General features: G+C 44.4%; 1 protein-coding gene across 1 annotated transcript in view; it reads left to right on the forward strand.

Annotated features, from left to right (window-relative positions):
- Positions 1-8,575: 8,575 nt before the first annotated feature.
- UST (uronyl 2-sulfotransferase) overlaps positions 8,576-26,097 on the forward strand; it is a 312,460-nt gene continuing 294,938 nt past the window's right edge. Inside the window, exon 1 of the mRNA XM_052645814.1 lies at positions 8,576-8,831. Coding sequence (XP_052501774.1) covers positions 8,576-8,831 — 256 coding nt within the window. The remainder of the gene's footprint in view (positions 8,832-26,097) is intronic.

Genomic DNA, 26,097 nt, shown 5'->3' on the forward strand with positions numbered 1-26,097 from the left:
ATGAAAATAACTTTCCTTCAAGGAACTGCTGATACCAAAGGAAATTTAAAAATAAAAGACCCAAAGGTGTATAACGAAGATGGTATGGTTTGAATTATCTCTCTGAATCATTTTTCTTGTCTTCTAGTTTCTTTCCCTGAAGCTGTTTCATTAATATTGACAAGGAAAGCGCTTCAGATTTGTGGGGGCTGAGCAGGAGAATAGAGAACAGAAAGAGAGAGAGAGAGAGAAAAGCAAGTCACGAGAAACCCTGGTCTAGCTGTCCCAGTCCAGGGCCAGATCTTGCTCAGGAAAGTTGGAAAACCAGATAGTTTGGGGTTGCTACACACTGATGTTTGTGTTCTGGAAGCCCTAATCCCCAGTTGATGGCATTTTGTGGTGGAGCCTTTGGAAGATCATTAGGGCAATCCCATGAAGGAGATCAGTGCCCTTATAAGGAGACTAAGGCACCCCACACCAGCTGCCATGTGAAGACACAAATCAGGACGTAGAATCTGTTGGCACCTAGATTTTGGACTTTCCAGCCTCCAGAATGGAGAAATAAATATTTGTGGTGTAAGTCATCAAGTGTAAGGTATTTTGTTAGAACAATCTGCACCGACTAAGACAGGTGCATTTGCAGAGGGGTGGGGTTTCTTTGTACTTCCTTGGAACAGCTGTGGGATATATAAAGCCTCTTGGAGGATCACTAGGTTAACATAATGCCAACTAGGGGCCTTCCTGGTAGCTCAGCTGGTAAAGAATCCACCTACAATGCAGGAGACCCCAGTTCGATCCCTGGGTTGGGAAGATCCCCTGGAGAAGGGATAAGCTACCCATTCCAGTATTCTTGGGCTTCCCTCGTGGCTCAGGCAGTACAGAATCCACCTGGGTCTGGTCCCTGGGCTGGGAAGATCCCCTGGAGGAGGGCATGGCAACCCACTCCAGTATCCTTGCCTGGAGAATCCCCATGGACAGAGGAACCTGGCGGGCTACAGTCCATGGGGTCGCGAAGAGTCGGACACGACTGAGTGACCAAACACAGCACAGCGCAGTGCCAACAGAGGCCAGAAGTGGTTGAGGAAGGATTCTAAGCAGAGATGACTTGCTGGCCCCTGCAGTCTGCCTTGGGCAAGCAGGATGCCCTGGGATCCAAAAAGCTCCTGGAGCGCCTCAAGGTGGGGAAGAGGGTGGAGAAGGGTCAAGCCGGTGCTCACTTCATGTGGGGTGAGACTCTGCGGCCCAGGCTGTTGAGCAGATGGCCCTGAACTAGGAGGCACGCCAGCGAGAAGCGCTAGGAGGGAGGAGCAGAGGGGTAGACAGCGCAGTGCTGTGGCCCCGAGCCCAGCACCGCGCTGCTGTCTGGGAGGCGCTACTGCAGGAAGCCGTCTTGGCCAGGAAGAGCGGGAGCCTGTGAGGGAGTTTGCACCTGGAGTCTGACTGAATATTAACTTCAAATGACCATGTATAGTGAGTGTACCCTGAAAGAGGTTGCTTCCAACCAGAAAAGCTTTAGGTAGATCAGTTCCTGCCATCCCCGTCCCCTAGCCCTTGAGGAAACAGGACCGGAGTAAGATGTGAAATGGCAACCCACTCCGTGTCTGGGGAATCCCACAAACCGAGATGGGCTACAGTCCATTCAGTCAGTCAGTCAGTTCAGTCGCTCAGTCCCGTCCGACTCTTTGCGACCCCATGAATCGCAGCACGCCAGGCCATTTTAGGTCGCAATAAAGTCGGACACGACTGAGAGACTAAACAACAAGATGTGGTCAATTACAGGAAATTTGTTGTTGCTGTTTAGTCACCAAGTCATGATCGACTCTGCGATCGCTTGGACTGCAGCACACCAGGCTTCCGTGTCCTTCACTATCTCCCAGAGTTTGCTCAGAGCCATGTTCATTGAATTGGTGATGCCGTCCAGCTCCCTCGTCCTCTGTCGTCCCCTTCTCCTTCTGCCCTCAGTCTTTCCCAGCATCAGGGTATTTTCCAGTGAGTCAGCTCTTCACATCAGGTGGCCAAAGTATTGGAGCTTCAGCTTCAGCATCAGTCCTTCCAATGAATATTCAGGGTTAATTTCCTTTGGGATTGCTGGTTTGATCTTGCATTCCAAGGGGCTCTAAAGAGTTTTCTTCAGCACTGCAATTCGAACGGATCTATTCTTCAGCACTCAGTCTTCTTTATGGTCCAACTCTAAAGTGTCATATTTTTATATTTAAGCAATGGCATTGAGACTTAAACACATTTCCACACTTTATTTGTGACATCATTCATTTGGATGAATAAATTAAAAAAAAAACCCATTACTTTATTTTCATGCCTTTTAAACAAGACAGATGAGTCAATCAAATCACTGATCTAACCAATTAAAGGCAAAAATACCTTGTGATAAATGAATATTTTGGAATTCATATTGGTACTCACCTAGCTGCATGGAAAGCACCAGGCATATTTCATAATAAACCAATAACCTTACTTTACATAAAGTTCATCTGAAAAAGTCATTCAACTAGTTATTGGAAAGAATGTCTTTAGAGGCCGTATGTAATTTCCCACTTTCCCAGGCTTTTCTTGCCCCCTGCAGACTCCTTGATCTTTCTGGCCTGACATCTGACTTCCTCCCCACTGATAATGTGCATCAGATACAGTCAATGTAAAAGCTGCCCAAAGAAATCAAAACCGTGAGTTCAGAGTCACAGCACTCTTGGGCCAAAAATATCACCAGTTCGATCATCTACTTCATACTTCTTATTTGCTTATAAATAACTCTCAAACCTAAAAATCACTGCTATGCTCAAAGGATCGAGGTTTGTAAGACCATTTTAAAAATCAAAGAAAAATTATTCCTTTGGCTTCTCTAAAGATTTGAATGACTTTGCTATTTACAATGTGTAACAAGCAATTTATCACTTAATTACATGCTGCCTTCCAATATTGTCAAATTTCTTCACTTAACATAATCCTATCTCCCTGAAAAGATTGCAAATTCTTTCAAGGCTGAAAAACTGGTCTTACACTTTTCTGTTTTGCTGTGTGACAATCAGAAGAGTGGTAGGCACCAGACAGTGCTAAATGTATATTTATTGGATGATTGAAACTAATATATTGATTTTATACTATATTAATATAGATTACACCTGGTCAAGAACTTCTATTAAAAAAATAAGCAAAACAATGAATGTAGTTTAGAACCTCTTTTGAACACTGTGAAAAATAAACAGCCAGACAATCCACTCTAAAGTTAGTGTAATAATTTGTACTGCCAAAATTTAAAAATATGGTCCAAATAGCAATCTGCACTGATACAGTGATAGAAGTCTTACTGTAAAGTAAGACAATCAATACTTGGACCTATTAAGAAGGTTCTGCTTTTTCCATTAATTGTAAACAAATTTAATTTTTAAAACTTTTTATGTAGAGTAAACAAAGATGCAAAGAAAATTCACCATAGAAACAAAATAGCCATTGTGGGCCCACCCTTTTCTCAGATTGGGAGCTATCACCAAATTACAACAATTAGGCTTGCACTGTGCTATGTTAGGACTAGAAAACAGTATCTGCACTCAACAGTACGTTTTTGGATAAGTGGTTTCTTTCTGCAAACATCTAACCTATGTCTGTATCTATGTACTCGATATACTAATACTGTTTTCTCTGCAGGATCCATTTAATTAAAATAGAATCAAACATTTCTGCTGAACAATTGCCTGAGAGGTAAGAGGTTCTTTTAAAGCAGTGTTCCAAAAATGCTATGGGACAGCAAGTTTTGTTGGTCTGATGAACAACAATGAGGAAAACGAATAGGGAAAAGTGACAATGGGACCAAAGTGAATAGGACCTTGATGCGCACTAGAAGAACTTTGGCTTTGAGTCTTGAGTGTGTTGAGAGCCACTGGCAAGTTTTGTGCAGTTGAGTTACCTTCTGGCTGCTGTGAAGGGGGTTAAAATAGAGTGAAAGGCTGGGGTCAAGAAGGAAGAATGTCAGGGACTGCTGATTGCCACTTAGTATTCACCTGTCCTTTCATATTTTAGTAATAGAACCTGATATTTTGGGGGCAGCAGTGTGCTCAGCTGAAATCTGTATTTTCTAGCCCCTCCTTACAACTGGACATAGTCCTGAGTTTTTGGCCAAAAAACTAAGAGGATGATTCATTGCATTTTTGAGCATTTCTTTAAAAGAACCTACTCCTTTTGGAGGAAGAGTTTTTTCTTTTTCTTTTTTGCTTCCTCTTGTTGCCAGCCTGGAATATAAACATAAGATGGCTCCAGTGGCCATCTTGAATCATAAGTTTATCTTTAAAATGAAACCTCATGCTGAGGATGGTGAAAGTTCTGATGGGTCCCTGCTGAGTGCATGGAGATGCCTCACCAACTCTATACTGCCTGTTTCTGGACTTGTTTCACATGAGAGGGAAATACACATCTTTTTTTGTTTAAGCCATTCAGTTCAGTTCCGGTGCTCGGCCATGTCTGACTCTTTGCAACCCCATGGACTGCAGCATGTCAGGCTTCCTTGTCTATCACCACCTCCTGAAGCTCGCTCAAACTCATGTTCAACGAGTCAGTGATACCATCTTACCGTCTCATCCTCTGTCGTCTCCTTCTCCTCCTGTCTTAAATCTTTCCCAGCATGAGGGTCTTTTCCAATGAGTCAGCTCTTTGAATCAAGTGACCAAAGTACTGGAGCTTCAGCTTCAGCATCAATCCTTCCAATGAATATTCAGGACTGATTTCCTTGAGGATTGACTGCTTTGATCTCCTTGCAGTCCAAGGGACTCTCAAGAGTCTTCTCCCACACCACAGTTCAAAAGCCATCAGTTATTCGGTGCTCAGCTTTCTTTATGGTCCAACTCTTACATCCATACATGACTACTGGAAAAACCATAGCTTTGACCGTATGGACCTTTGTCGATAAAGTAACGTCTCTGCTATTAAGCCATTGCTATTTGGGGTTTTTAGTTACATAAAACTCAACTTAAATATAAGGCTTTCCAGGTGGCTCAGTGATAAAGAACCCACCTGCCAATGAAGGAGACATGGGTTCAATCCCTGGGTCAAGAAGATCCCCCAAGGAAGGAAATGGCAACCCACTCCAGTATTCTTGCCTGCGAAATCCCATGGACAGAGGAGCCTGGTAGGTTACAGTCCATGAGGTCACAAAAGAGTTGGACATGACTTAGTGACTAAACAACAGCAACAAACTTAAACATAACTGATACAGGAGGCGACTGCATTAAACCAGGTGAGAGAAGATGATGACTGGGACCAGAGTGGTGGCAAGGAAGTCGGATGCTGGATTTTTTTTTGAAAATAGGGCTTATAGGAATTGCAGATAGGTTAGATTCAGGGGTGAGAGAAGGAGAAAGACTAAGGAAGACCTCTGAGTTTTGCCCCTGAATGATTTGATAGTGCCATCATTTACAGACAAAATTAAAAGATGCTTGCTCCCTGGAAGAATAGCTATGACAAACTTAGACAGTGGATTAAAAAGCAGAGACAACACTTTGCTGATGAAGGTCCATATAATCAAAGCTATGGTTTTTTCCAGTAATCATGTATGAATGTGAGAATTGGACGGTAAGGAAGGCTGAGCACCAAAGAACTGATACTTTCAAACTGTGTGCTAGAAAGACTCTTGAGAATCCTTTGGATAGCAAGGGGATCAAACCAGTTAATCCTAAGGGAAATCAATCTTGAATATTCATTGGAAAGACTGGTGTTGAAGCTGAAGCTCCAATACTTTGGCTACCTGATGCGAAAAGCTAACTCGTTGGAAAAGATCCTGATTCTGGGAAGGATTGATGGCAAGAGGAGGAGAGGGTGACAGAGGATGAGATGGTTGGATGGCATCACAGACTCAATGGATATGAGTTTGAGCAAAAGGACAGGGAAGCCTGGAGTGCGGCAGTTCCAAGGGGTCGTAAAGAGTCGGATATAACTGAGCGACTGAACAGCAACAAATAATTTGCAGAGATGCAGAAGCCTGGGGAAACAGCATGCTTGGGTGTGGGGTTGGGATTGGGTGGATTCAAGAGTCTAGGGCAGTGGCAGGCTGGCCTTGCTAGACGCAGAGAGGGGCACAGTAAAACAGAGGGAAGGGTATGGACTTAGGCTGGTGGGTCAAGGATCAAACCCAGGTCTTCCCCACTGCAGGCAGATTCTTTACCGTCTGAGCCACCAGGGAAGCCCCGTCATTAACTGAACAATTATTAACTGGGAACCTATTCTGGGCTATTCAGTGTGCTGATTAAAGTAATTCACATTAATGGGCAATAACTGATTGGCTTAATTGGCTCAGGGGCATTCACATTTCTAGAATGTGCATATTAATCCCAATAAATCTCTGATTCGTGGAATAAATGTGAAACAAACCATTAACACTCTTTTTTGATTTTCTGTGACAGAACACAGAGACTTCCCTTTTCTTCCTATCCATGAGAAACTGGGAAGTAGAATATGTGTGTGAAACCACTCCCCTCATCCACCATTGTCTCCTGTTTATGATCCATGTGTATTCTTCACCATTCAAATCCGGAACAAAGATACGCATGTCTGCAGGATGGTTATACCATATGATTCTTATATTGTAAACTCTTGACCTCAGGATCCTATTCCTTGATTTTCCATAGAAACTTCCTCAGATATCCAACTTATAAAGGTTTTCAAGAAAACAGCCTAAGAATCATAGAGGTCCCTGGCCCCCCGATTCTTTCTTTAATCCGGTCGTCAGTCACCGAAAGGTACAGAAAGAGTAGGGAACCAGAGAGGAGGGGCACAAGAAACCGGAAGTTTTCCTTTCCATTTCCCAAGGTGACCTGGGCTAAATGTGTTATCTCCTATCCTCCAATCACTGGGCAAATTATTAGGAAAAGCACCCTGGCTTGGAGATAGTACCTCGCAGTGGTTATTACCCTGGGCTTGAGTGTCAGACAGACTTGAATGCCGCTCCCAGTCTGACTCCTGGTAGCTGCGTGACCTAGGGCCAGTCACTGAAGCCTCAGGTGGCACGGCTTCTACATCTAGCAGTCAATCCTTCTTACCTAATGGGTGGCTGATGAAAGCAGAACTTTCCGAGCACCACACCCCTGCGCTCCCCATCCCCCATCCCCAGCGGATGTATATTTGATGCACCTTTTGAGCAGGGAAGGTGCTCTTTCATGTCCTGAAACCTTCCTTGGAAGATATGGGAAACTGAGTCGCTCAGTCGTGTCCGATTCTTTGTGACCCCCATGGACTGTGGCGCGCCAGGCTCCTCTGTCCTTGGGATTCTCCAAGCAAGAATACTGGAGTGGGTTGCCATGACCTGCTCCCGGGGATCTTCCTGACCCAGGGATCGATCTCGGGCTTCCTGCATTGCAGGCAGATTTTTTTCTTACTGTCTGAGCCACCAGGGAAGCCCATGGGAAGACCTGGGAGGCAGCGATGAAATAGGTCAGGGCTCTTTTCCTGAACATCTGCCAGAGGAACCACTCGAGTCCGCTCTGGAACACTCCCCACCCGCCTTGCCCGTCTGGTCCCTCCGTCGTAGAGGAGCAGCTGCCGCGTGAAGGCGACACTGCTTCTTCTGTTTCCCTTCCTGGAGCTGGGGCGACGAACCTGGCCCTATGGGCATGTTTAATTATAATATCCACCACTTGTTATTTTACCATCTCAGCAGAGGCTTGAGCCCATCCCCAAGTACCTTTTATCCGCCTTTACTAAGCAGCTTGGGATACAGACGGAGAGACAAGTTTCTTAAATAAGAAAAAAGACGAGGACCAAAAAGCCACACACACACACACACACACACACACACACACACACACACACACAAACATATCGTACTAAAAGAAGTCGTGCCTCTTCCTGCCAGTGACTGTGTAGGAGAGGGAAGTCAGCGGGGGCCCCCAAGAGGTCGCTGGTGGCGCAGGAACCGAGGCCAGATTGGAGAGAAAGGAGGAAGGGGGAAAAACACACACACACACCCAGAAACTTTCTTCCATGTTGCGAATAATCGCCGCCCCCCCCTCCAGGGAGAGGCAGTAACGTGACACCCGAGAGAAACCCGGAGACCCGAGCAGAGGGAGGGAGGGAAAGAGGGAGGAGAGAGCGCAGCAGAGAGCCGGAGGGAGAAAGGGGAGGAGAAGGAGGAAAACCCCTGTCAAGGAGGTGGAGCGTGGAGATGGTGTCCGCCTCCTGTTCCTCCCTACAGTTTTTGTAGAGGAGCCTGAGCCGGGACAAAACACGCCGAGACCGACAGCCACAAAGCCGGGGGCGGGGGGGGTCCACGCTGGCGCTGGAGGCGAGCCCCGGCGGCCGCGAGCGAGCCCGAGGCGCTGCGGGGCGCGGGACGCGGGGGCGCTAGCGGGCCGGGCGCGGGCAGCGCCGCCGAGCCGGGGACGGGCACCTCGGCCGCTCGGGCCGCGGCGGCGGGGACCATGCCGAGGAAAGTCTCCTGAGCCCGGCAACTTCGGCCCCCTCCCCGCCCCCAACCCGGGCTGCCCTCGGCGCGGCCCTGCCCATGTGCAGCCGGCCGGCAGGGCTCTCCTCCTCGGATGGGCAGGCGGATGGGTGACCTCTTCCTGGCACGGGCAGGCTGTGCGCGGCGGCGGAGCCGGCGATGAAGCAGCAGCAGCAGCAGCAGCAGCATCCCGGCGGCGGCGCGGATCCCTGGCCCCATGGGGCCCCTCTGGGGGGCGCCCCTCCCGGCCTGGGCAGCTGGAAGCGCCGGGTCTCCCTGCTGCCCTTCCTGCGCTTCTCCCTCCGGGACTACGGTTTCTGCATGGCCACCCTGCTGGTCTTCTGCCTGGGCTCCCTCTTCTATCAGCTCGGCGGGGGACCCCCGCGCTTCCTGCTCGACCTGCGGCAGTATTTGGGTAAGGAAGGAAGGCGGGAGCGAGGGCGGCGCGAAGTTGTGCCGGGGCGGGGGTGGAGGGGGGAGCCGAGCGCGCCGGATACTCTGGTGCTGCCCTCGCCGCCGCCTCGTCGAGGCTCCCCAGGTGGGACGCCCGCGAGCATCCGTGCGGCGGCCCTGAGCGCCTGCTGCCTCTCGCGCGTCCGTCTGTCTGCGCAGAGGCGGGGTGGGGGTGGGGCGCCGCGGGGTTGATTTGCCCGGCAGGTACCCCAGGGCGGGGCGCCGCATACCTTCCCCTCTGCCTCGGCCACCCCGTCTGGGGTGGAGTGCTGGCGTGTGAGTTAGTGAGTGTGTACGAGTGTGTGTGTGTGTGTGTGTATTCGGGCCTGGCAGAGCGGGGAGAGGCGAGGGGCAGCGACGGCCGGCCCATGGCATTGTTAGTGACCACAGTCCCGTCCCATCCGGCCCTCCGCGTCGCGGGGGTGGGATTAGTGCCTCCCCGGGGCCCGTTTTGCGAATTCTGTCTCGCAAGATCTCCTCCTGTCCCCTGGCCTGGGTGGCCCAGGGGCAGTTTGCGGGCTCCCGCGCTGTCCGTGAGCTGGTTTGTGCTTCGGGCACCCCCTGCACACCTAGCTGTCCGTAGCAGGGATCGACCTGCTTCCACTGAACGATCCATAGCGCTGCGTGTCCCAAGTCTGAACTTTTGGGGGAGGTTGTGCCTGGTTTAATAGGAGCAAGGCTGCCTATGTTTTTGGAGAGGTGAGGGGAAGGATCTTGGGAAAAGAGCGGCTCCAGAGAGAGGATGTGACCTGCGGCTCGGTGGTCAGTGCGCGGGGAGAGGGGGTGCCAGGGCCCAGCGTGCGTACCCCAGGTCCCCGGAGCGCGCCTGGCTAAGGGAGGATGCTCCCCTCTCACAAGTCCGTGGTCAGAGCAGGTCTCGATGGTGCGGGGTGGGGGTGGAAGAGGAGAGGCTGAGCTGGCCCAGGTCATCGCAAACGTCCAAGCGGATAAACTAAAGCCCCCGGGGAACTTCCGGCATCTGCGTGACCCGAGCCAGCGCGCAAACAGCGCTGGAACCAACGACTCCGGCGGCTGGAGGCTGCCAACCTCACCCACAAAAATCCCTTCGTCGCAGAAGCCACAGGTCTAGATGGTAGATCGTTTTCGAAGGAAGAAAACCACTTCAGCAAAGTGACAGATGTTAGAGCATTTTGAAATGTACATGCAGATAAAACAATGTTTTGTTTTCCCGTGTAGAGAAGCTCAGATTTTAAAAGTTACACTTCTCTTTCAGTAGAAACTTTGGAGGAACTACGGTTTTGTAAGATGCTTTAGAGAAAATTAGAGGAAAATATTGCCCAAGTGGATTTCCAAAGAATAATCCTCAGCATCTGGTTTCCTAGGGGGTTTGGGGGTAATATGTGCTTTTGCTAGAGTCAACTCTTCTCTCTGGGAGTTCTGTGTTTGGAAGTCTCACAGCCCCATTGGCTCTCTGATTCCTGCTACTACCACACAGGTTGCTATTATTACCAACAGTGGCTGCTATAATAACTGGCATAGGGAGGGAAGTGATTGAGAAGCTTAGGGGTCTTTCTCCATGAACTGATAAGGAATTCTTTGTTGGGGTTCTTTTCAAGCAAAATACAGAGGCCACCGATGTAGGGAGAGTACAGTGGAGAGGGAAGGAAGACACCTGTGATGTCATTCGGAGCACTTGGCTTTGGGCAGGGCCTTTTCTACAGGTAAAATTCCGGCCTGGACCAGACTGCCTGTAACACATCCACCCAGCTCTTAAAATATCATGCTGATACCCTTCTTGGGGTGGGGAAATTTGGGAGGAGGAAGCATCAAAGGCGTGTAGTGAGGCTAAAATCAAGGAACCGCAGTATCTACGCTATTAACTGCTTGAAAATTCAGTCATTATGTGTGGTATCCACAGTTTTATATGCTTTCATTATGTACTCCAGGAAATGAAGCCTGATAAATTTGGGGGCTCGGTTGGTGAAAGGGTGAATTCACAAGCATTCACTCAGGGAACCAGAAAGAACTGAAGGATGGAATATTGCTCCTATTACTAACTCATCATTGAATTTCTGACTGATGTAATGGGTTGAAAATGACATCATTGTGAACTGAAAATAAGATAACCCTTGGCCAAATTTGTTCCCTCTTGTTTTGTTATGTAAACATAATGATTTTCAGGAAAAGTGGGCTTGTGGTCTTTAAGAGGGTCTAAAATATACCCTTAATAATATAAGGCCAAGGTATCTGCAGAATTATGCTCCCCTTGTTTCCTCCATTTTACTATTTTAGTGTCTGTGAAAACAAAATTGTGGTTAGTAAACACATCCTCTCAATTTTCCTAGGTAGCCAATTTTGGAGGCAAGTATTTTTCTTAAACATAAGTTCATATAAAGTCAAAATTTTCCAAAAAATATTATTTTTAGCAATATTTTTCTTGACAGCATTATTTTTAATATACTTCTATAATATATTACATCTGACACATAGGTGAAGTGAAGTCGCTCAGTCGTGTCCGACTCTTTGTGACCCCGTGCACTGTAGCCCACCAGGCTCCTGTCCATGGGATTCTCCAGGCAAGAATACTGGAGTGGGTTGCCCTTTCCTTCTCCAGGGGATCTTCCTGACAAGGGATTGAACCCAGGTCTCCTGCATTGCAGGCAGATGCTTTAACCTGTGAGCCTCCAGGGAAGCCCACATCTGACATATAGTAGCTACTAAACAAACATCTGGAAGTGATGCTTGTACTTATTGTATCAAATAGGTAGTGTGATTTGTAACATATTGAACACTGAATATTCTCACAGGGAAGAAATAGGACCATTTATGACAAAAGCCAACATTTACTGTGTAGGTGCCAGTCAGTGCACATGCAGAATGAAATTGAATTAGCACAGAAATATCATAGATTAGGTACAGCTGTTATTCCTATTTTTGATATGGGAGAAAGGAGGGCAAAGAAGTTCACTGACTTGTTGAAGGACACAGAGTAAGTAAGGCAAGACTTGAACCCATGTCTGGTTGAATCAAGTACCTACTGCATTAACACTACAAGCAGTTTAAGAGAAAAAGGAAATAGAGCCAAGATGCGAATGGGGTGCTAAAGAACCGACTGGTCAAAAAATGATCATTTTTATTTCTGTAATTTCACTTTCTTTTTCTTGATACTTTGAGTATCTTGAGGGGCCAGCAGAGAAGGGAAACCATGCAAGCAGCAGGCCTGCTCTTAACTCCACCTTCCTGTTATTCATCCCCATGAACTAGGCGACTGAACTCTCCCAGAGTCCCACAGTTGAGGTGAGGTGAGGTGAACTGGAATCTTAAATTTTTGATTTCTCTCTCTCTTTCTTTAGCATTCATTCTCTGTTTGGGCTTCCCTGGTAGCTCAGCCGGTAAAGCATCTGCCTACAATGTGGGAGACCTGGGTTCAATCCCTGGTTGGGAAGATCCCCTGGAGAAGAAAATGGCAACCCACTCCAGTATTCATGCCTAGAAAATCCCATGGACCAAGAAGCCTGGTGGGCTACAGTCCACAGGGTCGCAAAGAGTCGGACACGACTGAGCGACTTCATTTCTCTGTTTAAGCTCTGTGTGCATGCTCAGTTGCTCAGCTGTGTCCAGCTGTTTGAGATGCCACGGACTGTTGCCTGCCAGGCTCCTCTGTCCTTGGAATTTTCCACGCAAGAATACTGGAGTGGGCTGCCATTTCCAACTTTAGCGGATCTTCCCGACCAAGGGATCGAACCACGTCTCTCACATCTCCTGCGTTGGCAGGCGGATTCTTTACCACTGTGCCACCTGAGAAGCCCTGTTGTAGGCCAGTAGTTCTCAGTGTGTGGTCCCTGGACCTACAGCATCAGCATCACCTGGTCACTTGTTACAAGCACAGATTCTCAGGTCTCATCTCAGACCTACTGAATCAAAGTCTGGGCGTGGGACCCCAGACTCTGTTTTAGTAAGTCTTCCAGGTAATTCTGATGCCAGGCTCAGTTCGTGAACAATGTTCTAGAGTCAGACATTGCTGTTGGGAAGTTCCCTGTGTATTTGAGAGAAAGAGAAGTGATGAGAGTGAGAGAAGCGATTTATAAAATATTTTAAAAGCGATAGACGTGGGTTCATTTTTAAACTTCAACTTTTAAAAATGCCTCTGCTTTGCTGCATGTGCCCCATTGTTGCAAGAGGAAGAGCAGCCAACAGCTGCAGCCCCAGCTGGCTTTTGACTGTCTGAGGTTAGGAGATGCATGGAATGAGGTGAAGGGGGGCAACCAGAAAGCATAGTGTGGAGGAAAAAGGGGGAGTCGGTAAAGATGCATCTTCTTCTCAAAGGAACTGGGGTCAAATAGCTTCTTTTTTCCTAGGCAGCTTGGGGAAGGGCAAAGTCTGTTCTTTTTAAAGATGCTTTTTGCTGCAGCAGATTTATAAATAAAAAGGAAAGTGTGTGAGGGGGAGGAAAGTTATACAGAGAAAACTCTTGTCTTGTTTCTTTACCTCCTTGAAATGCATGGAGGAAGGAAAGCATAAACACACAGTGGGGTCAGTAGACATGAATAGAGCAAATTGCTATACTTAAACTTGGAGACCATGGTGTGTGCAGTTCATTGAAATTATTTCATTTATTTTGAAGTGGCATTCAGACTTTGACTTGCTGTAGAAAACTAACCAAAATCAAATGAAATCTCCCATAGAAATTAGATTATGATGCAGCCTCTGCCAGTAGACTCATTACTTATGAGCTGTGGAAATATCAAAAACTTGGAATAACACTCGTTACATAGATGTAAACTGAATAAGCCAGATGGCTTACTACTGATCCCGTACAACCGGCAAACTCTGATGATTTATCATCAAGACTTGGATATGTGATTTAGCCTTTATGGGAACTAAATCTATGGGAACTAAATCTGTTGGATTGATCTCAAGTTGATAGGCTTTCCTTTCCATTGTTAACTTACACTATTTTAAACGGAGATATACTACTCTGGTTTTCAGAATTCCCAGTCTTGATATGTAGATTACATATGAGTGTGGAAATTTTGAGTCAAAGATGTAACTTTATTGACTTGAAAGTATCTAAGTTTAAATGAATTTAAAGGAAAATGTGAAAATTGAAGTCCAAACTTGTTGCAAAATAGTTTCTCTAAACCTTTAAAAGTCAAATTAAGTTTCCTTCTGCACATCATATATAGTTTAAATATAATACCCCAGCCCCCAGACAGTAATCTAGGAAGTGAATGCATAAAATATGATGTTATCAATAGAAACTGTTGACATAAAAAGAAAATGACATTCTTGTTCATAGTTGCAAGTTTATCTTATAGGGTTGGTTGGGGACACAGTAGCACTGTTTTAGAGGAAGATAGAAAATGGAATTCAGCTATGGCAGACTGTTCTGTAAACACACAGCATGAATAGTGAAAAGCATTCTGTCTTGTAAACTATTTTTAATGTAGACTCATCTCAGTATGAGTTGTTTTAAACTACAGATAAATATGTATTATCTGGATACTGTCTTTCTTCAAATTCCCTGTCACTGATCCAAGTTTAAAACACTAGTTGGTTTTGTATTTGAGAAACTAGAATGAAAGTGCTCAAGATTTTTGAGTCCCCAAAGAAACAGTATCTTTTACTTCCCTAGAGGAAAACAGCAGGAGCAGAAACTGTAGCTTTCCCTGCAGCTGCATTGAATAGGTCAGCGATGGACAGTGAAAAGGCATCTTATCTGACAAACTGTAGCTACTAGAATGATTAGAAATTGGCACTTGCTGTTTTTTTATTTTTTAGAAAGAAGTTAAGTCTTGACCACAAATAAGTTTTGTCTTACCTATATTTATTTTTATTACAGAAACAACCTTAAGTAAACAGTGATATATATAAACCCTTTTATTTATCAGAAATGGGGAGAAAACACTGGAATTTCACCAAATTCTTGTTGCAGAAGTCAAAACAATGTAACAACTATTGTGCAAGAAATTTCCAAATGAAGCACACTTCAGTATATGCTATTGATTTTTAATTCACTTACTTAAAATGTAATAGCTTTTAATTGTTTTTAGAATATTCTTAGATAAGTGAAACCATTGCTAGAGTCACTTCTAGAACATTTGCATCACACACACAAAAAAATTCCTCATTTGCTTTAATTCAGTTCAGTTCAGTTCAGTCTCTCAGTCTTGTCCGACTCTTTGCGACCCCATGAATCGCAGCACGCCAGGCCTCCCTGTCCATCACCAACTCCCAGAGTTCACTCAGACTCACGTCCATTGAGTCCGTGATGCCATCCAGCCATCTCATCCTCGGTCGTCCCCTTCTCCTCCTGCCCCCAATCCCTCCCAGCATCAGAGTCTTTTCCAATGAGTCAACTCTTCACATGAGGTGGCCAAAGTACTGAAGTTTCAGCTTTAGCATCATTCCTTCCAAAGAAATCCCAGGGCTGATCTCCTTCAGAATGGACTGGTTGGATCTCCTTGCAGTCCAAGGGACTCTCAAGAGTCTTCTCCAACACCACAATTCAAAAGCATCAATTCTTCGGCGCTCAGCCTTCTTCACAGTCCAACTCTCACATCCATACATGACCACAGGAAAAACCATAGCCTTGACTAGACGGACCTTTCACCTCACTATTCCTCCATTTCCTCAAGCCCTTAGGAACTAATCTATTTTCAGTCTTTATAGATTTGCCTCTTTTAGACATTTCATAGAAATGAAATCATATAATATGTGGTCTTTGGTGATTGGCTTCTTTTACTTAAAACGTTGCTGTCAAGGTTCATTCATATTGTAGCCTGTATCAATACTTATTCATTTTTATGACTGAATAATATTCCATTGTATGGATATACCACATTTTGTTTATCCACGCATCTATTTCTCAACATTTCAGTTTTTTCTTTCGGGTATTGTGCATAAGGCTGCTGTGAACTTTTATGTATAAGCTTTTGTATAAACATCTATTTTCTATTCTTTTCAGTATATCAGTTTAGTTCAGTTCAGTTGCTCAGTTGTGTCTGACTCTTTGCAACCCCATGGACTGCATGCAGCACACCAGGCTTCCCTGTCCATCACCAACTCCCAGAGCTTACTCAAATTCATGTCCATCGAGTTGATGATGCCATCCAACCATCTCATCCTCTGTCATCCCCTTCTCCTCCCACCTTCAATCTTTCCCAGCATCAAGGTCTTTTCCAGTTCTTTGCATCAGATGGCCAAAGTATTGGAGTTTCAGCTTTAGCATCAGTCCTTCCAATGAATATTCAGGACTGATTTCCTTTACAATTGACTGGTTTGATCTCTTTGCAGTCCAAGGGATTCTCAGGAGTCTTCTCTAACACCACACTTCAAAAGCATCAATTCTTCGGCACTCAGCTTTCTTTATAATCCAACCCTAACATTCATATATGGCTAGTAGAAAAACCAAGCTTTGACTAGATGGACCTTTGTTGGCAAAGTCATGTCTCTGCTTTTTAATATGCTGTCAAAGTTGGTCATAGCTTTTCTCCCAAGGAGCAAGCATCTTTTAATTTCATGGCTGCAGTCACCATCTACAGTGATTTTGGAGCCCCCCAAAAATAAAGTCTCTCACTATTCCCATTGTTTCTCCATCTATTTGCCATGAAGTGATGGGATTGGATGCCATGATCTTAGTTTTCTGAATGTTGAGTTTTAAGCAAACTTTTTCACTCTCCTCTTTCCCTTTCATCAAGAGGTTCTTTACTTATGGCAGAAAGTGAATTGCTAGGTCATAAGATAATTCTATATTTAATTTATTGAGGAACTGGCAAACTGTTTTCCACAGTGGCTGCACCATTGTATACCCCCACCCACAGTTTATGAGTTCCAGTTTCTCTACAGCATTACCAACACTTTTTATTTTCCATTATTTTGATTATAGACATCCTAATGGGTATGACTGGTTCCTAACAGGAAAAGGAGTATGTCAAGGCTGTATATTGTCACCCTGCTTATTTAACTTCTATGCAGAGTACATCATAAGAAACGCTGGATTGGAAGAAACACAAGCTGGAATCAAGATTGCCGGGAGAAATATTAATCACCTCAGATATGCAGATGACACCACCCTTATGGCAGAAAGTGAAGAGGAGCTAAAAAGCCCTTGATGAAAGTGAAAGAGGAGGGTGAAAAAGTTGGCTTAACGCTCAACATTCAGAAAACTAAGATCATGGCATCCAGTCCCATCACTTCGTGGGAAATAGATGGGGAAACAGTGGAAACAGTGTCAGACTTTATATTTTTGGGCTCCAAAATCACTGCAGATGGTGACTGCAGCCATGAAATTAAAAGATGCTTATTCCTTGGAAGAAAAGTTATGACCAACCTAGACAGTGTATTCAAAAGCAGAGACATTACTTTGCCAACTAAAGTCCGTCTAGTCAAGGCTATGGTTTTTCCTGTGGTCATGTATGGATGTGAGAGTTGGACTGTGAAGAAGGCTGAGCGCCGAAGAATTGATGCTTTTGAACTGTGGTGTTGGAGAAGACTCTTGAGAGTCCCTTGGACTGCAAGGAGATCCAACCAGTCCATTCTGAGGGAGATCAGCCCTGGGATTTCTTTGGAAGGAATGATGCTAAAGCTGAAGCTCTAGTACTTTGGCCACCTCATGTGAAGAGTTGACTCATTGGAAAAGACTCTGATGCTGGGAGGGATTGGGGGCAGGAGGAGAAGGGGATGACCGAGGATGAGATGGCTGGATGGCATCACGGACTCGATGGGCGTGAGTCTGAGTGAACTCTGGGAGATGGTGATGGACAGGGAGGCCTGGCGTGCTGCGATTCATGGGGTCGCAAAGAGTCAGACACGACTGAGCGACTGAACTGACTGAACTGAATGGGTATGAAGTGGTATCTTATTGTGGCTCTTTTTTTTTTTTTGGTATCTTCCTAATGATTAGTGATGTTGGACATCTTTTCCTGTGCTTTTTGGCCATATGTATATCTTCCTTGGAAAAATGTCTATTCACATTCTTTGCCCATTTTTTACCTGAGGTGGCTTTTTTGTTTTGAGTTTTAAGTACAGTGTCTGGGTACAGAGTAAAACCTAAATAAATTTCTAGTGATTGAACACAAAGGCCTCTTTAAAAGAATCTTATGGATGACTTTGAATAGTAAACCCTTTACATTAGTAGTACTGTGTGAAAATTCATAAATAGGTAACAACTATTTTACAGGTATCACAAAGATTATTGTGGCTTATATTTGGAGTATGAATCTTGCCAATCTTGAGCAGATTAGAGTACAGTGGTGTGAGAATTCTAGAATGGAGCCAATGGGTTCAGCAGGGGAAACATTTGTGTACATTCTGTTCCTTACACTGTGTACTATGAGGCTACCAAGGAAATCTAGAGCATTCTTACAAAGTTAGGATTCATATGCATTTCCTTTTAATTCACATTGTGTTATAATATACAGGACAAATATATAGTCCTTTAGTAAAATAGTAAAATAAATTAGAAATTTAGCTTTTGTAAAAAAAAAATAGGATTTTAGGAAGAAATGTTTCCTTCAAAGTGTTAGAGATTTTTAGTAGGTTTTAAAATTATATATTATCAAAATAAGAAGCTTTAAAATAAGTACAGTCAATTCCATGCTGCCTGATAAGAGATTCAATTTGAATAGTTTGTAATATTCTTATACTAAAAATTATCCAGGAGCCAGATAGCAGTTTAGTGTCCAGGGTATGCTGCACTTCTTAGTCTATCTCAGGTTGTATAGCAATTGTCTATAATTTCCCAAAGACAGCCACTGGCTCATCTTTCTTGTCTCACCACCCACCTACCGGCCTTGGCTTCTACTATTGCCCCTTTGCTGATGGCTAAGGAAGCTCCAATTCCAAGGATGCTCTCTGAACTCCTTAGTACTTATTTCATAATCACTTTTGAAGTTTTGACACTCTACTGTATATTGTCATAATTTGTAGGCAAGCACCTTGAAAGGAGGAAGCTTGCTCAATACTTTCCATCTCTACTGTGACATCTCTCCTGGGTGTTCCGCATGAACCTGTAGGAAATATCTGTTAATTCAAAATATTTGCTAAGCAGACTGTTCTTTACTAGGGCTTCAATTCTGCTTTGTTTTGTCCCTATTTTAAGCAGAGAATGTGAGAAGGGGTTCCAGGAAAGACTCTAGCCAACAGTTGATTCTCCAATCCATCTCTTTCTGGCTGTTTGAAGCATATGCTCCAAAGATGTTAAAACCACTGTGACATACAATTCTATAAACCTTTCCTTCTGTAATGTTGTCTGCCTCTTACCTGTTGGGATTTAGAATTGCACTGATAGAGCTTTCCTTGTAATTAAGAATGCCTGAGGTCAATCCAGAGATTTGAGTGCATACTAGAATGCAAACTTCTTGTTTCTTGTCATTTTCCTGAACCCTAAACCAGTTGTTTTGGGAATTTGCAAAATAGCAGTTTGTCTCTTGCTCTAGGTCAATGTCTTCCTTAAGCAGCAGTTTGTATTAAATTAGCTGATACATTTCAAGCATGACTATAAGGAGATGAGACCATAAGATGATGTGGTTTTTGAAATAGCGACTGAATGGATTTTAACCTAGAATGGCAGAATAATAGATTATAAAATTAAGGCTCAGTGCATAAACCCATTGACCTTGTTTACTGAAAGACATGGAAATAACCTTAAGTTATGGCCTTGATTAAGTAATTCTGATTTCATTCAGTGATAGATGATTTAAATAACCACTTTCATTAAACTGTAATGCATTTCTGGAAACATCATTGATTTTTTTTTCTAGTTCAGTGAGTATGACTTTCACAGTCTTGTGAAAATAAAATGAAAGTATTCTGAAACATATAAACTTCTTTGTTCAGTCATTCAGCAGATATTCACTGAAAGCTTTATGTGGGTCGGAAGCATCAGATACTAGAAAAAGTACAAGCTTTAGAGCAGGGATCTGGGTATGAATGACTGTGTTTCCACTTCTTAGCTGGAACGTGGGCAAGGCTCTTATCTTCTGAAAACCTGAGGTGTTTTAATCCATGTTGTCTGTTGTTTAGTCACTAAGTTCTATCCAACTCTTTTGTGGCCCTGTGGACTATATAGCCAGACTGGCTTCTCTGTCCATGGGATCTTCCAGGCAAGAATTATTGCAGTGGGTTGCCATTTCTTTCTCCAGGGGATCTTCCTGACCCAGGAATTGAACCTGCATCTCCGGCACTGGAAGGCAGATTCTTTACCACTGAACCACCAGGGAAACCCCATATGATGGGATTACTCTGGTGACTCAGATGGTAAAGAATCCGCCTGCAGTGAAGGAGACCTGGGTTGGGAAGATCTCCTGGAGGAGGACATGGCAACCCACTCCAATATTCTTGTCTGGAGAATCCCCATGGGCAGAGGACACTGGCGGGCTATAGTCCATGGGATTGCAAAGAGTTGGATGTGACTGGGTGACTAAACACAACATTTTATAAAGTACTTGTCTATCTCAAGGCCTGGCATTTGATTTCAACAAATGCCAATTTTCTCATCTTATTCTTTGCTTCTCTCAGATCCCCTTTTCTTTTGGCACACACACACATACCAGTGGAATATGCAGATTCATTCATGGTTTGCTTCTATTTGAATGAACCATTCTACCCAAGAAGTGTGAAATTACTGAAGCAGTATTTTTGTGGCTTGTCACCCTCACCTTCAAACTGATGAGGGCTCATCAGCAGCTGATATTCTCCAGTCATTTGTCCTGTTAACTATACACACACAAATCTTTCTGCTTCTTAGCCTCTCTTCTGCTTCCTGGAAACCATCTGAAAAAGGCATTCTTTGTCCAGCCTGCTTTTCTCTGTTTTGAATTTATCCATGTTCTTCCCCACCCCAGGCATACACCTTGCATTCACAAAATGAACATCGTTGGAAGAGAAGGAGTATGGCACAGCTCCCTCTCTGGGATCGCCAGCTGGTCTAGGACTGGACTGTGATCCACATCAGTCTACTCCTTCAAACGATCACAGAGCCAGGCATACACTGGGGCTGCTGCTAGAGCCTCTCCCCCTTGCGATGGGACTACTACTCCCAGTAGTCTCGCCACGGATTTGTTTCTGGGTCTCACTTCCCTTCCATTGAAGGTCAGGGCAGGAACAGTGAACCAAAGTAGCGGGTCATGTCTTTGTCAAAAGGCTGGTGAGCTTGCTTCAATTTTCTATTCTCTGCTTCTTCATGTTGCCTTGACCTGTCCATCCTCTGATGGGTGCTGGGGCAAGCCAAAACCACCAGGGCCATTGCTCTCCAGGGTGGCTGGTCACCCAATCCCTGGAGAAGCTGAAAGCAAGTGGGATTTTACATTACTTAATGGAAAAAAATTTTGTCAAGGGAAACCATGGCCTTGCAACTCTGGCACAGAACTTCTTTGACACGTAGACTGTTTGACACAAATGCCTTCTCACTGGGTAAGTACAACAGTCAGGCAGGGCCATGTGGGTTGCTGGAAGGGACAGGGGACCTGGGTCTGGAGGGAGTCTCCAAAAAGTTCAGTGGTCAGTACTGTTGAGTCACATGAACCTCCTAAGTTTACATTTCTTCACCTCCAAAATGAAGATTTTAATTAGGTCTGTGATCTTCAGTTGTTTTTCTTTCCTAGGACCCTCATTAGCAGCAGTGTTTCCATGTGGTCTTGATGGTCTGTCTGGGAATATGTACCAGTGGCCAGGAAAGGAAAAATGGAGATAGTTCTGGAGCTTTCCAGGTGATGGTACCTCATTTTCCTTTAGAATGACTGAATGAGGTACTGTCTAAGGTTCCACCTGGAGCTTCCCAGTGGCTCAGTGGTCAAGGATTGGCCGGCAATGCAGGAGCTGCAGGTAGATGCAGGTTCGATCCCTGGGTCAGGAAGATCCCCTGGAGCAGGGAATGGCAACTCACTCCAGTATTCCTGCCTGGGAAATCCCATGGACAGAGAAGCCTGGCGGGCTGTAGTCTATGAGGTCACGAAGAGTTGGACACAACTGAGTGGCTCACACTTTCACTTTGTGGAGAGGAGTTGCTAACAGAAGGGACTCTCTTCTCAACGGTTTTCTTTTGAAATGACTGTGCTACACCCACCCTGCCCGTAGTTACAGGCCGGTGAGTGGAGCTGGGGGAGGGGAGGTACACCTCTCCGGAGCTCTGTCTCAGGTCTTAAATACAAGTCTTGCTGAATTCTTGGTGCCACATTTGTGTTGGATGGTCTGCCCACTGAGATACCCTTCTCCACACTAAAAGAAGCACAGCCAGCAAGCCACTCCCAGGTCACAGCAAATAGCACGTGCCTCCTGCCCTGCTTCCCTCCACCCCTGAGACTTTGCTGAGTCTGTAAGAAGCAGAGGACAGAAGGAACTAATGTGGTGCTTAGAATGCATCATTTTCCCTGAAAGTATTTTTGCAATATTCCTGAAAGCAGGGGAACTCACTCATCTGGTTGGAGTTTTCGCAGAAACGTGATTGCAGATTTTTTTGCAACTTCATTCTGCTTTAGTGTCAAAATGCAACCAGCGATGTGCCAAAAAATGTGTGCTAAATCACACGCAGATTTAGACACTTCAAGAGGAAGTTATTTTTACCACAGTGGGGAAGAAAACAGAAAGTGACGATTAGCAGGGAAGCCAAGGCGGGACTGACTCAGGAGGGGAAGGCACGTGTGCCTCTCCTGTCTTACTGGGCTGGCCTGGGGATTGTGGTGTGATCACCTCTTAGCAGGTAGAGCAAGGAGTTCCGGTGTGGAAGACCTGCCCAGAGGAGGATGTTGACATAACCTCCACGTGTGATGCCCGTTTGAACCATGTGGAGTTCGAGTTGGTCCCTGCTGAAAACGTACCCCCCCCCCGCCCCCCCCCCCCCCATAGAAACTGCTGTCTAACTAGCAGCTGTATAGGATCCAGAGGTGAAAATGGAGGACAGCATTCCGGAAAGCTTCATAAATATGAAAACCAAATGGCGCGGTGTCTTTAGTTTTCTTTAGCAGATGACAGGATTGAGGTGGTATTATTTTCCTTGCTCATGCTTTTCTCAGCTTAGAAGGCTGTTCTTGTTTGCTTGCCCAGAGGAGATCCAGGGCCTTACGGAGTCTGAAATGTTTGTGGTTATGTTCTTCTAGCCCTGCTGTGAGATGAAGAGGTTCCCAGAAATGAAAGGGAGGGAGGAAGAAATGTTTGTTAGCATCCACAACCTCTGTCTTTTTATGGCTCTTTATACCCGGCCGAAGGATATCTGCAGCTACCATGTAGTGATAAGATTTCAAGTCTCTTGAGTTTGAAGCTTGGTGGTGAACTTTTCAGATGCATTTGGATGAGGCTTTACTCAGACCTTCTTGTGTCTTGCTCTCCTGTTCCTTACTGGGAGAGGTGTGCAGGTCCCGTGCCAGTGTCTGTTGAAACAGTTACAATGGTGCCACTCTACTTGTGACCTGAGCTCTGGCATCGAAAGTGTGGATGTGGTCACACTGTTAGGTGTGTTCCCTAGCTTGGATGGGGAGGACCTACTGGAAAATACGTTGGCTATTCGGTGGGCTCCTGCTTTTGTGTTTCCGTTTCTTTCATGATATAATGAATTTGCTGTTTCAAAACATAGTTGCCTTTCACCAGATTTTTCCTGGCCACCTGGTTGGAATGATAGGTGAGTTTTGTGTTTCAGAGTAAGTCTTCCCCACAGGCTTACGTTTCATGGAAGCTTCATATCCGTGAGACTTAAAGGATCAGAAAACATGTGTTTTCCTATTGCTTTCAGATGCCCGCCCTCCTTCCCATGTGGCTTGGCAGCCATCCTCTGTCATCTTTTCCATCTATTCAAGTCCATTCCTTCAACAAATGTTCATCAAGCTCCAGTTATGCACTGGGTGCTGGAGGCAGTGTAACTAATGACACTGTCCCTGCCCTGGGTGCGGGGAGGGGACTGGATTCTACTGGGAGGGGCAGAGAAGGACTTAGAATAAATGTAAAGTGATAAACAGGAGTCTCTGGGAAGCTAATGGAGGAGAGTAGAAGCAGGGATTAGATCTGCCTGGCTGTGATTAGGTTAATGATCTCCTTGGTTAAGATCCTGTTTATGCCAGGAGTTTGGGGCTTCTCAAATCTGGCTGCATAATAGAATAACCTGGAGAACTTTGGAAAATACTGATTTTCATTCATTTGGTCAGGGGTAGGGCCTAGGCATCTGTATTTGTTTAAAGCTCCCCATGCAATTCTGATGTACAACCAAACTGGAGAACCTCTGTAGTTCATAGATGGCCAGGTAGCTTTGGGTGTACACTAAAAGTCCTTTTGTGGTATTATTTAGAGATGTTTCACTTAGCCTAGAGTCTTTTATTTGGCTTTGACTTTTAACACTTTAGCTTTCAGCTTCTCTATACAAGCTCTTCTCAAACTTAAATGTGCATTCAAATCACCCAGGAATTTGTTCAACTGTTAGATTCAGGGGTAGTAGGTGGGGGGTGGAGTCTGAGATTCAGCATTCCCCAGAGGCTCCCAGTGTCACCAGTGCCCCAGTCAGAGGACCACATTTTGAGTAGTAAGAGTCTATACTGTAGCATTTTTGGAATGTGATTAATTCTTGTAAACAGACAAATGAGCGAGGGTTTGTCCTAGCCACCAAAGATCTGTACTATTAAATGTTTCATTAATTTCTTTTAATTGAATTCTCATTCACCAGTTTGATTGTTCGAATTTAAGAACATTCTATGGTCTCTGTCTATGTGCATGCCTGCGTGCTCAGTCATGTCTCTTTGCCACCTCATGGGCTGTAGCCCACCTGGCTCCTCTGTTCATGGAATTTTCCAGGCAAGAATACTAGGGTGGGTTACTGTTTCCTACTTCAAGGGGTCTTCCTGACCCAGGGATCAAACTCTTGAGTCTCCTGCATTGGCTGGAGGATTCTTTACGTGTGCCACCTGGGAAGCCCCTTAATAACATTAGCTTTTTCTTAAGAATCACACACTTGCCTGAAAATGTCTGCTTTTATTAATTTCTGTAATCCATAGTATTGAAATACAGGCTGTTTGGAGATTTGTGAACATACAGATGCGACCTGTTGTCAAGTTTATTAATAAGCATAGGAGGTTAAACAATTGGTCTTGGATATAAAATTTCTTCAAATAGTTACTGCAGATTCTTGCACTGTTTTTAATTTTAAAAATGTTGGAATTCATTGCCAAGAGTCCTATTTTCAAAATACTCCAGTAAAGTTTTTTTTTTTTTAATGGTCAGAGCAAATAGTGGGGTGTAAATAAAGCAAATAATTGGAATGACTCCGTGTAATGCTTTGAAAACACAATTTGAATACATAATTAAAACTCTTACATGCTCCTTGTAGAAAACTGGGAAATAGAAAAGCACCAAGAAGAAAGTAAAATGTGTGTTAATTCCTGTATTGAGAAGTACTTTGGTTGCTTGCTTCCAAGCAGTATCGCAAATGTCATTTTGTGTCTTTATATGGTACTCAACAACATTGGTTTTCATGGTGGCAGAGTTTCTTATGAATGTACAATAATTCCTCTAGCAAGGACTTTTGATATTTAGGCTATTTCCAGCTTTTCATGATTCTACATAAAGTTGTGATGAACAGTATTAAATTTTTGCACACTTCTCTACTACCCTGGGAGAAATTCCTAGACTTGAAATTGCTGGGGTAAAGTGTGCACCCATTAAAAAAAATCACTTTTAGTACGAATTGCCGTATGCTTTGGTGTCTTTCACCAGCAGTCTGTTTTGGTCATATTTTGCAAGCACTGGATATAATCTTATAAAACTCCTCAACCATTCAGTTGGTGAAAAATGATATTTTAAACTCTAATTCACATTTGTTTGAATATTGACGAAACGGGAGAATTTGACTATCTTTTGGGAATTATGGGTTTTTTTCTACTTTTCCTCTATAGAAATGTTCTTTCTCTTGCTAACTCCAAGAATTCTTAAGAGATGAGGGGTATTAGCCCTTAACCATACATTCAAAGATGTTTTTAAATTGCCCTTTAGTTTTAAAAATCAGTTTCTTTTATTTTTTATTTATTCTAATTAACTTTTTCCATTTATTATTTTTCCTTTACTTTAATGCTTAGGAAGGTCTTATATCCCATATTTTCCCTATATTTTCTTCTAGTTCGTTTGTTGTTTCACTTTTTCATTTACTTTTTATATTCTTTCAGCATTTATTTTGGTGTGAATTGATCCAATGGTTTTGCAAGTCTAGTTGGAGACACAGTCATACTCGAGTGATGTCATTCTTTAACATTAAATTCAATTTTCAAACCTTGAAATTGATTTCAAGCCTAACT

The sequence above is a fragment of the Budorcas taxicolor genome, chromosome 9 (assembly GCF_023091745.1).
Source record: "Budorcas taxicolor isolate Tak-1 chromosome 9, Takin1.1, whole genome shotgun sequence".
Lineage (NCBI taxonomy): Eukaryota > Metazoa > Chordata > Mammalia > Artiodactyla > Bovidae > Budorcas > Budorcas taxicolor.